Source organism: Lithobates pipiens, unplaced genomic scaffold (assembly GCF_037356315.1).
Source record: "Lithobates pipiens isolate NorthernLeopardFrog02 unplaced genomic scaffold, aLitPip1_a1.2 Scaffold_18, whole genome shotgun sequence".
NCBI classification, from domain to species: Eukaryota; Metazoa; Chordata; class Amphibia; order Anura; family Ranidae; genus Lithobates; species Lithobates pipiens.
In genome coordinates this window covers 129,090,462-129,105,243 of record NW_027507758.1, presented here as the reverse complement: position 1 = coordinate 129,105,243, position 14,782 = coordinate 129,090,462, and the positions used below count along the sequence as shown (strand labels likewise).

General features: G+C 41.9%; 1 protein-coding gene and 1 long non-coding RNA gene across 2 annotated transcripts in view; one reads left to right on the top strand and one right to left on the bottom strand.

The window, feature by feature from the left end:
- The window catches only part of LOC143987413 (uncharacterized), a 409,509-nt gene extending 402,687 nt beyond the window's left edge, over window positions 1–6,822 (top strand). Inside the window, exon 5 of the long non-coding RNA XR_013276645.1 lies at window positions 1,018–6,822. This is a non-coding gene — a long non-coding RNA (uncharacterized LOC143987413). The remainder of the gene's footprint in view (window positions 1–1,017) is intronic.
- The window catches only part of ACOXL (acyl-CoA oxidase like), a 477,525-nt gene that overhangs the window by 44,727 nt on the left and 418,016 nt on the right, over window positions 1–14,782 (bottom strand). Inside the window, exon 18 of the mRNA XM_077486109.1 lies at window positions 13,446–13,547. Coding sequence (XP_077342235.1) covers window positions 13,446–13,547 — 102 coding nt within the window. The remainder of the gene's footprint in view (window positions 1–13,445; window positions 13,548–14,782) is intronic.

Here is a 14,782-nt window from a genome sequence, read left to right as displayed (position 1 = left end):
AAATGTCCAAATTGGGCCCGATTAGCCATTTTCCCTCCCTGGTGTCATGTGACTCATTAGTGTTACCAGGTACAGGTGTGAATGGGGAGCATATGTGTTACATTTGGTGTTATTGCTCTCACTCTCTCATACTGGTCACTGAAAGTTCAACATGGCACCTCATGGCAAAGAGCTCTCTGAGGATCTGAAAAAAATAATTGTTGCTCTACATAAAGATGGCCTAGGCTATAAGAAGATTGCCAAGACCCTGAAACTGAGCTACAGCATGGTGGCCAAGACCATAAGGTGGTTTAACAGGGCAGGATCCACTCAGAACAGGCCTTGTCATAGGCCCAATTTGGACATTTTCACTTAGGGGTGTACTCACTTTTGTTGCCAGCGGTTTAGATATTATTGGTTGTGTGTTGAGTTATTTTGAGGGGGCAGCAAATTGACACTGTTTTACAATCTGTAAATATAATAAAATAAAATCTAAAAATAAAATATTAACAAAAATATGAGGGGTGTACTCACTTTTGTGAGATACTGTGTGTGTGTGTGTGTGTGTGTGTGTGTATATATATTATATATTATACACCATGTGATTGTTGTATTTATTTATCACACACTGCAACTACACCCTTTTGAATACACATTTAGTAAAGGGCACTGTACAATTTATTTTTGAACAAAGTGATGTTTTTTCCTGGCATGTCTTTTCAGGCCCTTTTTTCCCCTGGGTAGTGTCTGTGGGCGGTGTGCAATTCTTACTATGAAGTGCAAAGCCAGAACCACAAGTTCACAAAAAAGTATAATGTTGATCCAACACACATGCCAAGTGATGAACTGACAGGATGTCTGAGCTAACTGGCAAGTTCAAAGTCACAGATTTTAATACGCATTTTTTTCTCTCTCTCTATTACTATGCATAATTCATTAACCCTTACTTTTCAAATGTGTTTTTACTTTTTTTTAAATATAATTTCTCCAGTTTACTGCAGCTCAACTTACCTCCTTCTTTCCTTTATTTTCATGCAGCCTGCAAGCAAGGCCCATAAAGACATGAATGAGTGAGTTTGGGGTGGAGGAACTTGACTGGCCTGCACAGAGTCCTGACCTCAACTCGACAGAACACCTTTGGGATGAATTATAGCGGAGACTGCAAACCAGGCCTTCTTGTCCATATCAGTGCCTGACCTCACAAATGTGCTTCTGGAAGAATGGGCAAACATTGCCAAAGACACACTCCTAAACCTTGTGGCTGTTATAACTGCAAAGGGTGGGCCAACTCAATACTGAACCCTACCCTACGGACTTATGCCCTGTACACACGAATGGACTTTCCGCCAACAAAACCGTGGATTTTTGTTCGAAGGATGTTGGTTCAAACTTGTCTTGCATACACATGGTCACACAAATGTTGGCCAACAATTACGAACATGGGAATGTGGTGACGTATAAGACGTACAACAAGCTGAGAAAAAAGGAAGTTCAATAGCTCCTTCTGCTTGATTCCGAGCATGAGTGAACTTTTGTGCATTGGACTTGTGTGCACACGATCAGGCTTTCCGACAACAAAGTTTTGTTGGTGGATAAATTTGAGAACCTGCTAGAAAACATTTGTTGGCGGAAAGTCCGACAACAAATGTTCGGTGGATCATACACACAGTCGGACTTTCCGACAACAAGCTCACATCCAACATTTCCCATCTGAAAATCCGACCGTGTGTACGCAGCATAAGACTGGGATGCCATTAACGTAAGTGCATGTAAAAGCTGGCCTCCCAATACTTTTGGTTGGTAATATAATGTACCGTATTTATCGGCGTATAACACGCACTTTTTCCCCCTTAAAATCGGGGGAAAGTCGTGGGTGCGTGTTATACGCCGATCCCCACTGTCTGTGAGGCTGTGAGGCTAAAATACTGAGCGGCGCCGAAAAAGACAGTGCAGCGAGATCCCTGCTGTTTCTGGAGCGAGCGCTGCCGAAAAAGACCGAGCCGACTCTACTGTGTATTCGGCTTGGCTCGGCTCGCAGTCCTGCCCAGTATGGGCGGGACTGCAAGCCGAGCCGAGTACACAGTAGAGTCTGCTCGGTCTTTTTCAGCAGTGCTCGCTCCAGAAACAGCAGGGAGGCGGGACTACGAGCGGAGCCGAGCAGACAGCTCGGTCTTTTTCGGCGCCGCTCGGTCTTTTTCGGTGGCGCTCGCTTGGTTTGTCTCGGCGGCGGGATATTTAAACATGGGCAAGGCTGCAAACGGCGCTGGGCGAGCTGGAAATGACACTGGCAAGCTGCAAATGACACTCTGCAAGCCTGCAAACAGCGGTGGGCAAGCTGCAAATGACACTGATCATTCTGCAATGATGGACAAGGCTGCAGATGCACACTGATAAGGCTGCATTGACGGGCATTTAAATGTAAGTTTTTTTTCCCTTAAACTTCCCCCCTAAAACTTTTTTTCTTAAAATGCCCTCCTAAACTTGGGGTGCGTGTTATACCCCGATAAATACGGTATATATCTTTATATATCTATATAAAAAATATCACCTGGCAGCCATATTTACCGAGTTCAACATAGGGATGCTGGAATACTGCACATGCCCTGACATGTGTTGAGGTTTCTATAGGCTGCAGAAATATTGCAGTGATGACTAATTTCCTTCACTATTGCCAACAAAGCTCGCCAGAAGCAGCAAGGAACTAATTGCGCGTACAAAAAATCTTGGATGGTTTTGCCGACGGAATTCCGCTCAAGCTTGGCTTGCATACACACGGTCACACAAAACTTCTCTCAAGAGAAGTTCTGTCAAGAACGCGGTGACGTACAACACTATGACGAGCCGAAAAAATGAAGTTAAATGCTTCCGAGCATGCGACAAATTGTTTCCGAGCATTTTGCACGTTGGAATTTCTGATCTGAACTTTTTCTGATGGAAAAATAGAGAACCTGCAATCAATCTTTTGCTGCCGGGAATTCCGCCAGCAAAAGTCAGATGCAGCATACACACTGTCGCAATTTCCGACCAAAACCTCACATCTGACTTTTGCTGCCGGAATTTCCGATCGTGTGTACGGGGCACTAGGCTGTTTTCTCCCCTACCTTTCCGGAGTCACTACTCTACTGCACCCACTTTCCTGCAGTTTCTGTTCTTATTCTTGACACCCTTCCCCGTCCCTTAGCTACTACTGTTTACAGCCTAATGCCCTGTACACACGATCGGACATTCCGACGACAAAATCCGTCAGATTTTTTTCTGACTGATTTTGGCTTAAACTTGTCTTGCATACACACAGTCGCACAAAGATGTTGGAAAATCCGATCGTTCAGAACGAGGTGACGTAGAACACGTACGACGGGACTATAAATAGGCCAGTAGCCAATAGCTTTCATCTCGTAATTTATTCTGAGCATGTATGGCACTTTGTCCGTCGGAATTGTCTACACACGATCAGAAATTAAACGATCGGATTTTGTTGATGTTTAAAATTTTAGATCCAGATCTCAAACTCTGTGTGTCAGAAATTCCTATGGAAAAAGTCAGATGGAGCCCACACACGATCGACTTTTCCGACAAGACTATCCGATCGCACATTTTTCGTTGGAAAGTCCGACCGTGTGTACAAGGCATAAGCCACAGAGACCTTTGCAGGAGCCAGAGTGGTTCCCAGTGATAGATTTCTATGACTGACCAGGGGTATCATGTGACAAAGCCGTGTACTGATACACAGGTACACCTGATATACAGGTCTGTACCAAATCTGCCTCTAACCCACTGTGCTCTTTCTGACAAATAGCAGATAGAGACGGACTAATATAAAGTGTAGTTTTGTTCCACACTGTGTGGACATTTAACAAGATATAGAGGTAAATACGCATGTTTCATATCCCTGCAGTCAAACAGCAGACATGTTGTCAACAGAGGTTTCACTCTAGTGAACACTAAATATAGATAAGTATATTTATATATATATATATTGCCTTAATCCAAAAGGACTTTTAATTCTTTATTTGTTTTTTGTTTTTTTGGCATCCCTCTATCCTTTCCTTGGATAAAAGAACCACTTCCTGGGTGGAGTGGTATTTGTTGAACAATAGAGAGGTATAAGAGTTATAACACTTGCTATGATCCACTGATATGAAACTTGTTCTTCAACCTCTTCACATCTTGCCAGTACACTACACTGTATAGCAATGCGTAAATTCACATTATGTACAATAATCTCCTTGTAATTACCTAATTTGAAAGATGCTAGAAAATGTATGTAATTATTTGCTTAAAGTGGTGTTCTGTCCCAAAAAAAAATACACATACTGCAGCTTCTGGCTTTTAACAATGAGACACTTACCTGTCCTGGAGTCCAGCAATGTCGGCACCACAGCTGATGTTTCCATCAGCTGTTGGGTGCTGCCCCCGCCATTGCGGGTAAGGGTATCCGGCAGTGTAGCCTTATGGCTTCACACTGGGGACCCTACTGCTCATGCGTGAGGCCCCGCTCCTCTCTTTCTGGCCCAGTGACAGGGAGAGGAGGCGGGAGTGCCGTGGTGATGTCACGGGCCGTGGCCTGGACTACCGGAAGTGGGACAAGGATACCTGTCAAAGACCAGTATCTTGTCCCCCCTCCCCCCGAAAGGTGCCAATTGTGGCACCGGAGGGGGAGAGGAGACAAATGAGCGGAAGTTTCACTTTTGGGTGGAACTCCGCTTTAAGCAATAACTGAGACATTATACCCAATGTCAGAGATACAAAACAATGGTTTGGGAGATGGGTGTGTAAAGCAGAGCCTTGCAGAAGTAGAGAGGCAGAAAACTGGCAGAGGGGAAGTTTGAACATATCTTGTAGGTAATTCGGGTACAGCTGCTTATGCCTAGTAGACATGGGCTGAATGTCGGGAAATATCAGCCGGTTCAATAAAAACCGTCCGACATTCGACCCGTTTGTATGTCAGCCGGTCCAACAGAAGTCGACTGTTTGGCTGGCTTCTGTCAGTTGAGCATGTTGGAAAACCAGCAGCTGACTGGCTCCCGCTCAGTGCTCTTAGCCTATGGCTGAGAGCGCTGACCAGTGTTCTGATGGGGGGCCGTCCCCCTGTCAGAACACAACAGCTCAGCAGGGGAGATCGATGTACTAACATCAGACTATTAGTACAGCTGCTTTGATCAAAGCTGTCAGTTTTCCACTCAAGCCGCTGGTCCCAGCCCCTCTGCTTTCCTATCAAAAACTGACCACACTAAGCAGAATACCACAACGTGGTCAGTTCTCTAGCTATGCTGGGAACTCGGTGTGTTCTCCTCCAATGATCAGTCTTGTCCTGACATCCCCAGGGACAGGAAGCGTGGTATTTCCAGGATTACCAGGAAAAATAAAGAGGAAAGAGCATGGAAAAAATAAAAGAAATGCAGCCACTTCATCTAAGGACTGGTCAGCTACAATATATGAAATTTTTGTTTTTAAGTTTAGATGCACCTTAAAATTTAAATCAGATCAAACTGTTTAAAAGTCAGAGGAAATATCTCAGAACCAACCCAAGATTATTAAAGGATTACTACATAAGATAAAGAGTGAACCATAACATCAGGCTATAGGATATATTCTGAGGAGCATTGAAACAGCACCCATCTTGATACAGTCATGGTTTTTTAATATACATATTTTTACTGTTAATATATGCTGTCTACCAGTGTGAGGTGCAGCGTGCTGTTGCAGGAATGACAGTCATTACAATCAAGTGAGTCTTTTTATGCTGCTTTTCCTCTGCTTTGGTCCAGCTACCAAGGGAATAAGCATTAAGGCCAGCTATAGACAGAGAGAATTTCTTTCCTGCACGGGTTGTAGGAAATAAATCTGCTCGCTTCCCCATAAACGCAGACAGTGATGACAGGGGAGTCCTTCCTGCCAAGCCATAGTCTTCTCCCGATGGTAGTATTCATCCTGGTGGGGGTGGGGCGGGGGGTGGAGGGGAATGTAGCCATGTAGCCGGGAGAGGAGAGTGATTATTCCTAGTGGCTATAACAGCCGCTTGCAATAATCACATGTAAAACCCAGCAGGCTGGTTGTATCTATTGATCAACTTGCTTACATTCAGCCTGCCCTTACATGGTTCAAATCTCTTTCAACCATCTGTAGCCTGCTAAACTATTCAGGGCAGAGCAACATGTTTGGTTCAGTGTAAAATTATATTAAATTATGTTAAATAGAAAATATAGGGTGGGGTGTTGCTCTAAAGCAGGGGTGCCCAACCAGTGGCCCAGGGGCCACATGTGGCCCGTGGCCTCCTTCTGTGGGATGGCAGATTGGCATGCCCAGATCATGGGTTGCAGACCAGAGCATCTGTGTTGTTAATGAAGCCGGCAAAACAAGCAGCTGTGGAGCAGAGCTGTATAAGTTGATGCTTCCTGTATAGCGTCATCTCTTGCCACAAGCGGAATGATACCAAATGCACTCTGCAACAGCAGGCGATACCTGAATGGAAGACTGTTATTAAAGGTCAGTTTATTACTAAAATTGCAATTGCAGGGCATATCTGCGCAGTGATTACTGGGCTGCTATCAAACTGATCCGCAGGTGCAGCGCACCTACAGGTTACCTGCACTGAGGCATTGACTTCGGTTATTACCTGCGGATTTGGTGAGCTTTCAGAAAGTGCACCACACCTGCAGGATATAATAGAAATCTAGGGCAAAGTGTAGGTAACCCGCAGGAAAGACACAGGTGCACTGCGCTGGCCCCTTTCACACAATCGGTCCAACTCAATTGGACCCGCCATTCACCTCTATGAAACGGCAGATGTAAACAGATTTGTGTCCTTTTACACCCGCCTACCTCCAATCTGATTTGCTTAAAGTGGAAGTAAACCCACTTTTTTAACTTTTACCTACAGGAAAGCCTATAATAAGGCTTACCTGTAGGTAAAAAAAATATCTCCTAAACCTGTACGGTTTAGGAGATATTCCCCTCGGTATGCGCCGCTGACTGCAGCGGCGCATGCGCACAAGGGGGTTCTCTCCGCGAAAATCTGGCAGCGCTCGTCCGGCCGGATTTAAATCTCCCGCGCGCATGCGCGGGAGTGACGATATCGCGGCTCCGGCCACTCACAGCGCCGGAGCCGCGATACCCGGAAGAGACGCCGAGGGAGCATGTCGGCTTCCTCGGCGTGGATCGGGCGAGATGTCGGGGCCTCGTTCTAAGGTAAGTATTTCATAATGAGCTAGTATGCGGTGCATACTAGCTCATTATGCCTTTTGCTTTGCAGGTTTTAAAAAAAAAAAATAAAAAATGCGGGTTTACTACCGCTTTAAAAAAAATAAAAAATAAAAATTATATTATATATATATATATATATATATATATATATATATATATATATATATATATATATATATAACAGAAGGGGATCATTTCCCTTCCGTCAGGGCAGATCAGAGTCTCCATAGAGTAGAGTGGGCTGTGTCCGTGTCCGCTCTGCATGGACCTGTCATCCGCCTGCTTTGCTCATTGTGGCCTGAGACCAGTTACCAAGTCGCTTAAGTGGCCCTCGCTCTTCAAAAGATTGGGCACCCCTGCTCTAAAGCCTAGTACACATGGGCCGAATATTGGGGTGACATTGTCAGGTTTCTATTAAACATTTGGCCTGTGTGTACGGCGGGCCATTCAGCTGGCTTCTGTCAAAGGGGTATGACGAAAAAAGTCTGCAGATCGGCATCTGATCAGCGCTTTCAACTAATGGCTGAGAGTGATGACCGGTGTGTGCTGCCAGGGGGGCAGTCCCCCCCATCAGAACACAATAGCTCAGTGGAGGAGTTCACTGTTCTAACATCACATGGTTTTTTTTTCCGATCAGCCCGCTGGGTTTGAACGAAAAAAATACTAACAGGTATGTACTAGGCTTAACAAAAAATACCTTTCATAGGAATAAATGGTAATACATGTAAAAGCACATTAAAAATTTACTGTAACTGCACTGCATGGAAAACAGAAAAGTATGAATGTAGCCTACACATCTAACAGTCAAATGATACATTAAAAAAAAAAAGTTCTGTATTTTTTGTCAACTGTTCACTTTTCAACAAAATCATCAGTTTAATAACCTAATAAAGTTGCAGTGGATGATATTGGTATCTTTTTCTGTGTCTATACCTTCCTTTATATCTGGACTAACTCTTAGTTAGAACTGTGCTCCAAGAACAGATCAAAGGTATGAGCCCCTCGTCTACCCTTAATAGAAGGCTGTATCCATTTTATTTACAAGGCAAACCGCACCCATAATTGAAACATCAATATTCAGTAGGCTAGATGATAGATAGAAAGATAGATAGAAAGATAGAAAGATAGATAGATAGATAGATAGATAGATAGGACCTTATTGCTTTCTTAGTGAATTAAAACGGAAAGAAACCTGCATCAGAAGATAAATAATAATCTTTAAATAATAAGCTAATAACTTAATAAGCTGCTGCTGTTAACACTTCCGTATGTGTGGGACAGTGTGTTATACTTCTTCCACTGACCCCTATATTACTACTATAAGGTAGATTTACTATAACTGGAGAGTGCAAAACCTGGTGCAGCTCTGCATAGAAACCAATCAGCTTCAAGATTTTATTGTCAAAGCTTAATTGAACAAGCAGAAGGTAGAACGTGATTGGGCAACACGCACAGCTGCACCAGATTTTGCACTCTCCAGTTTTAGTAAATCAACCCCTATGTTCTTTAGTGACAAAGTGCAGTTGACAGGAGGAACCCTGAATCTTGAAGCTTTAGACAGCTAAAGCCCCACTTTCAAATGTATTTTCTCATGGAAGCGAAAGGCTTGCTTTAATTTGGTAATACTGGTTTTGACCACTCACCAAGTAAGCTAGTTATTGACTCTCTAACTGGCAAGAATATGCTAGGCAGTGCTCTTTGATAAATGTAGCCATGTACCCAAGCTTTCTTCAAAAATGCATAGATCAAACAAAAGGCATTCCGAATTAATTAACAACAACTTTTCCTTTTATGTGTGAAACTTTTGAAGGTTTTTTTTTTCCAGGAAGATGAAAGTAAAATGGAATGTTTGACCAGACTGTCCAATCTGCCTTTACTTACTTCCCTTTTAAACAAGCAGTAGCTTCTAATAGCTGAACAAATGCTTGTCTACTTGGTCTTTATGGAAATATTTGCTCCTTTTAATGTATTTCGGTGATACGCCATTTGTGTTGACCTTTGTAACATACATAACCGATGATGTACCATTGGAAAGTCAAACACTTTTCAGAATCTTTTATTACTCATACAAGACTCCTTTGGTTCAATGGTGCTGGAATTTGTCAGTAAACAGAATGAGGAGGATTGCGATTAAGGTCAGCAGGAGGTAGATGACTCAGTTACCTACAACACTCTTATAATTGTCATGCTTTTCAGCAATGAACAGAGCTAAGCTTTGATTTCAATTACACAAGTGATATTTGGGGTTGTTGCAGATTCTAAACTGCTCAGATACCCAATTTCTCATGTAACATGTTACTGTAAATGGCGGAGTAGCTAAAAAAGACGTATACTGCAGAAACCTGTACTGCTAAAGTATGGAGGCTGGTAGTGCTTACATCTTAAAAACACTGATTTCCTAGCTGGCATGCTCATCCAGTGGTGTATGAGTCACAGGATCTGTCCTGACTTCATCAGATATGCATGCCTATTCTCAGTCAGTATCTCAAAGCACTGAAGCAATTGGCATGCAGAACGTGTAAGGTACATAAGGCAAGTTACACTGTGCTATAGATTCCAAGTTTACATAATGCAACTACTGTACTTGTATACAAAGCTGTACTAATGTGAATCTGTGTTTATTTTGAATTTGTCAGAGTCATATTTAAGACCGTTTTAATAATAATGCCCTACCAGATCATTTGATTTACAGTAACATTTGCCATAGATATCAACTTTAGGCTCTGATCCAAGTCTAAAATCTACTCCCCTCTGAAACCTCCCTTAACAGTAGTTTATCCTTATTTGTAATATGTATTATATTGTATGTACAGGATGAGGCAAGTCCATGATTTCCTGCACTCACAGTATGTCCTTAAAGTGATTGTAAACCCTTACAACACACTTTGACCTACAGGTAAGCCTAGATTAACGCTTACCTGTAGGTCCAAGAAATATCCCCTAAACCTATACGGTTTAGGAGATATTTGCCCGAAGACAGGCACCGCTGTCTACGGCGCATGCACCGTATACAGCGGCGCGCAGGCACACTGAGCGCGTCATTCTCAACGACGGAGCTGCCGCGCGTGTTGGCTCCCATGCGCAAGCGCGGGAGTGACGTCATTGCGGCTTCGCCGAATGACAGCGGTGGAGCTGCGAGACCCCACCAAGAAGATGGATGCGCCGGACTACAGGGGACAGCGGTGACATCGCTGGCTCCTGTGTCAGGTAAGTGACACATAATGGACTACTATGCGATGCATAGTAGTCCATTATGCTTTGCCTTTGCAGGGAATGAAAGAGGAAGTAAACTCATCAGGGTTTACTTCCTCTTTAATCTTACAGGTTCATTTTCCCCAGTGTACGATTTCATCTGACAGATCCTGCAACCCTATAGAATATGAATTAGGCTGTTCATCACTATATTCTAAAGCAGCCCAGTGGGTGTTTGGGGAAATTGAGGGTCTCCAGCTCTGGATTCTTCAAACGCCACCCCTCCACCTTAGCAAGCCCCCTAGTATTATAACTCCAAAGTGTTTGTTGAGCAGCCCCCTGGGATTATTGTCTCAGAATCTCCTGACCAAACTTTTTTTCCTCCAGAGGAATGAATGAAGACTCTTCCACATAGCCTGGCCAGAAGATTCTGTAGCAACGGGGATGCAGATCTCAGTAGGTCATTAAAGCAATAATGGCAGTTAACCTTTAAACAAAAAAAACTAAGTATTTACATGTCACAGCTGTAACTTCCACATCAGTTTTGAACAAAAAGGACACATCTTGTTAGATTCAACAACTTTTTATTCTAAGGAAAATTGTGGGTAATGTGACAGCTCTTCCACTGCCACTTTAACCCTTCAATAGTGTGCAACATGCCTCTAAATAAAGCAAAAATAGCTCATTGCAAAGTGTTAAATGAAATTTATACTTTCTCTCCTATTTTTACCACAATAACATCTAGTAAGCACAATGAAGTGAGCTTCATGAGTAAATAGTGGCGGACATGAAAATGTTTTCTGTATGGCCCACAATGACTACATTCTAGTTGACATGAAGCTATGAAAGCTGAGAGCTGGAATCTGAACATTTACTAAAGAAAACAGAGGCTTTCCTCCCCCTAATCTTTATAGGCAGTAACAGGGTCATTCACACCTTTGGTGTCACTTGTATTAAACACACTGTGAAAATGTCTACGATACAATCACACTCTCCTTTACAATGGCTTCTTTAATTTTAGGTAGCTCAAAATTTTACTTTAGAGAGAGGTGATAGATGACCTAAAGCTTATAAAAATTTAATAATTTGATCACCTAAATTGAATGACATACCGTACTTCAAGGCCAACAACACCTAAACTGAGAATTTCCTTTTGTGTGGGTGCTGACAACTTGATCCACAAGTTGGCTTCTTGTAACTCATTATAACTAAGGATTGCAAATGCAAAATTTCCTTACCAAAATGACCTTCTTTTCCCACTTGCCATTTACTATCAATAATTTTGTATTGAAGTAGCGTTATATTTTTTTTAGAACAATAATGCAAATAAATGTTCAATATATATCAAACTTAAAAAAAAATCTTAAAACGTAAAAAAACATAAAAAAATAAGTTTCCTTCAAAAGACAGGCAAGTATAAAACATCATGACATCAAATATAAAGACCCTAACCGTAAATCTCTTGGGTGAGAATACCAACACAAGTAATGGTATAAACATTGAGATGAAAAACAATAGCAAACAGCCAAGGAATACTCTTTCGACCCATTAGAAACCAGTTGTGTAGTTTCCCAATGAGAACATCTATAAGGTAATGCAGGAAAATGTTATTGCACAAAAAGAAGAGGCGGGGGGCGAGGAGAAGGGAAAGGGGGGAAGAGGAGAGACCTATAGGGAAGGGAAGCCAATGGGGACTTGCCTAAAAAAATATCATCAAGATAAAACTATGTTCCATCAATAGTATCTTGAGTTTATAAATGAATATCAACCAAAGGAAAAAAAAAGGAAAAAGAGAAAAGAGTGGATCAAGAAACAGTCATAAACTCCTCAAGGCACAGATAACTATTGTATCCATAGATCCCATGTAGCTTCAAATTTCTTAGTAGAATTGCGGATAATACAGGTGAGTCTATCCATGATCCAGTTAAGTTTACCCTTCCCCGCAATTTAACCCATCAGCTCCACCCCAAATCTGAAATATCATCAGAGTGAAGCTGACCTAAAGCTGGCTATAGATGGATTAAAATTAGACCAGTTCAGCAGGGACTGGATGGATTTCAATCTATCTATGGCCATTCCAGCTCAAAACAAGTCGATTCAACGTTCGACTTCTATTGAATGGAAACATTGGGGAATTTTAGTTGATCAGCAACTACAGCTGCTTATCAGTATACTCTGCCATCAGAACACAATGGCACAGTGAGAGGATTCCTTCATTCACTTCACTTGTGTGGATGGGGGAATGTGTTTTTTTTTTTTTGATCAGCTGATTGGCTGATCGAAAAAAAAAAAAAAATTATGGCCAGCTCGAGTGTCCCCTATGGTCAGGTAAAATAATGAGAGTATGTATTTCTTGCACATGCAGAGGGTTTGCTTTAAAATATAACCAAAACTTTTTTTTGTTTTTGTTTTTTAGTTACATAGTAGGTGAAGTTGAAAAGAGACACAAGTCCATCAAGTCCAACCTATGGGTGTGATTAAATGTCAGTATACAATGTGGAAGGGTTAGATCTTTCAGGTTATTTTATATTTGTGCCCTTGCTAAGGAGATTTGGCTTCTCTAAAGAAAATTACAGGAAATACACATTTTTACAGTTGTCACTGGAACAGGAGGCAGTCTTCACATGGGGACCCTATTCGCATTGCAAACTAACTAAAGACTGATTTCCATCCAGCTTGGGGAGAGTTCCTCTTACTTCTTGTAGCATCTTTAGTGCCAGAGGTGCAGAAATAATTTAACAAGACATAGCCAAACAAAAACTGATGGCAGTCGTAATCGTTCCATACTCTATCCAAAAACTGTAAAAAGATTTTTGGCTTTAGATATACTGTATTTATTGGCATATAACACTCACTTTTTCATCATGAAAATGGGGTGCAAATAGCATGTGTGTGTTATGCACAAATACAAAAATGTAATTTTTTTCCTGAAACTTCCCTCGTAAAATGAATGTGCGTGTTATACACCTGTGCGTGTTATACGCCGATAAATACGGTACTTTAAATCACAATTATAACTTTTCAATGCTCTCATTTTTATAAGTTAAGTAAAAATGTACAGAATGGCTTACCTGATTTCTGATCTGGTTACTGGTTGCTGGTGTCAGGTATTTCTGTTCCAGGTACCAAGCTCGCTCATTGTAAATCAATTTGGTTCCATATAGCAAGCAGAACTGAAACATAAGACCAAATTAAATGAGAAAATTATTTACATGAATATCCACTTCCAATCTTTTACTAAGAAGACCCGAAAGCTGTCACTGCCCCTAACGCTTACCCCATAAATGCTGTGAGCAAGCTAACTTTGTGAACCTTAGATAACAGAGCCTATGTTTCTATTTTACACATGCACAACAAATCAAAACTCCGGAGACCCTAAGGGTTCATGCACATGAGCTATATTCCAGCACACAGGATCCCCAGGTGTTGCGTACAGCTGCTAATACAAATATATGATGGCTGTACATAAGTATACACAATTTTGAACATAAACGTGCATGCAGACATACACCTATGGACATTGCTTCTGCATCCAGAAGAGTGCATGCATGTACATACACATGTTTATGCTAGGAGCTGGGTATACCTGTGTACGGTCTATTATTTTAATTCTTTTATGTGGCTCCCAGGCCAGGCTGCAAAAATGCAGCCATATTTTACAATATATGCCCCAATATCCCTTTGTGCATGAGCTGCATAAGCAGAGCAGATGCAACATGAAAAGACTGCTAATTTTGTATATAAGTTAAACAAATGCATTATAATATCCGGATACACCTTGACTTACAATTGCACACACGTATGAAATGTGTAGGCACGTTGCCCCTGTGCATGGGGTTCTGGTGTTTGCGGGTGGAAGGCCCTCTGTGACAGTCTCACAGCTGCTGCACCAGGGACAAATGCCTCGGAAGGCAAGAAGCCTGCATTCCAATCGTTTGTTCTGGGTGCATACTGTCCTACAGGTTCATGCAGCTAAGTGCATCATCCATCCACAGGTATCTATCAGACTCATAGAGTTTGACAGGCTGCTGGCACAGGGGCTGGATGCAACACACAACGCCTTAGAGCCCAAATGAGGCTGACTTTAAAATCTTTGTTGTGATCTTTGAAATAACTTCACATTAAAAGCAGTTAAAAAGGTAAGTTGTTAAAAAATGTATAGTTTAAAGTCCATAGTCTGGGTAGAGGTACACGTTAACTTAAAAAAGTATTCTTAGCTAAAAGGATCAAGATGGAACATTCACGCCTTCCCTGTATATGCAAGTCATTAAATACCTACATGTGTGTTGTGTCCTTGCTATGTTGTTCCCAGTAATGAAGGCTAGTTTCTATTACTTGCCATTGGTAGAAGAGACAGGTATTTGAATCTAGATTTTTAGAGGAAGGTTAGTAACTTCTTTCAAAATGC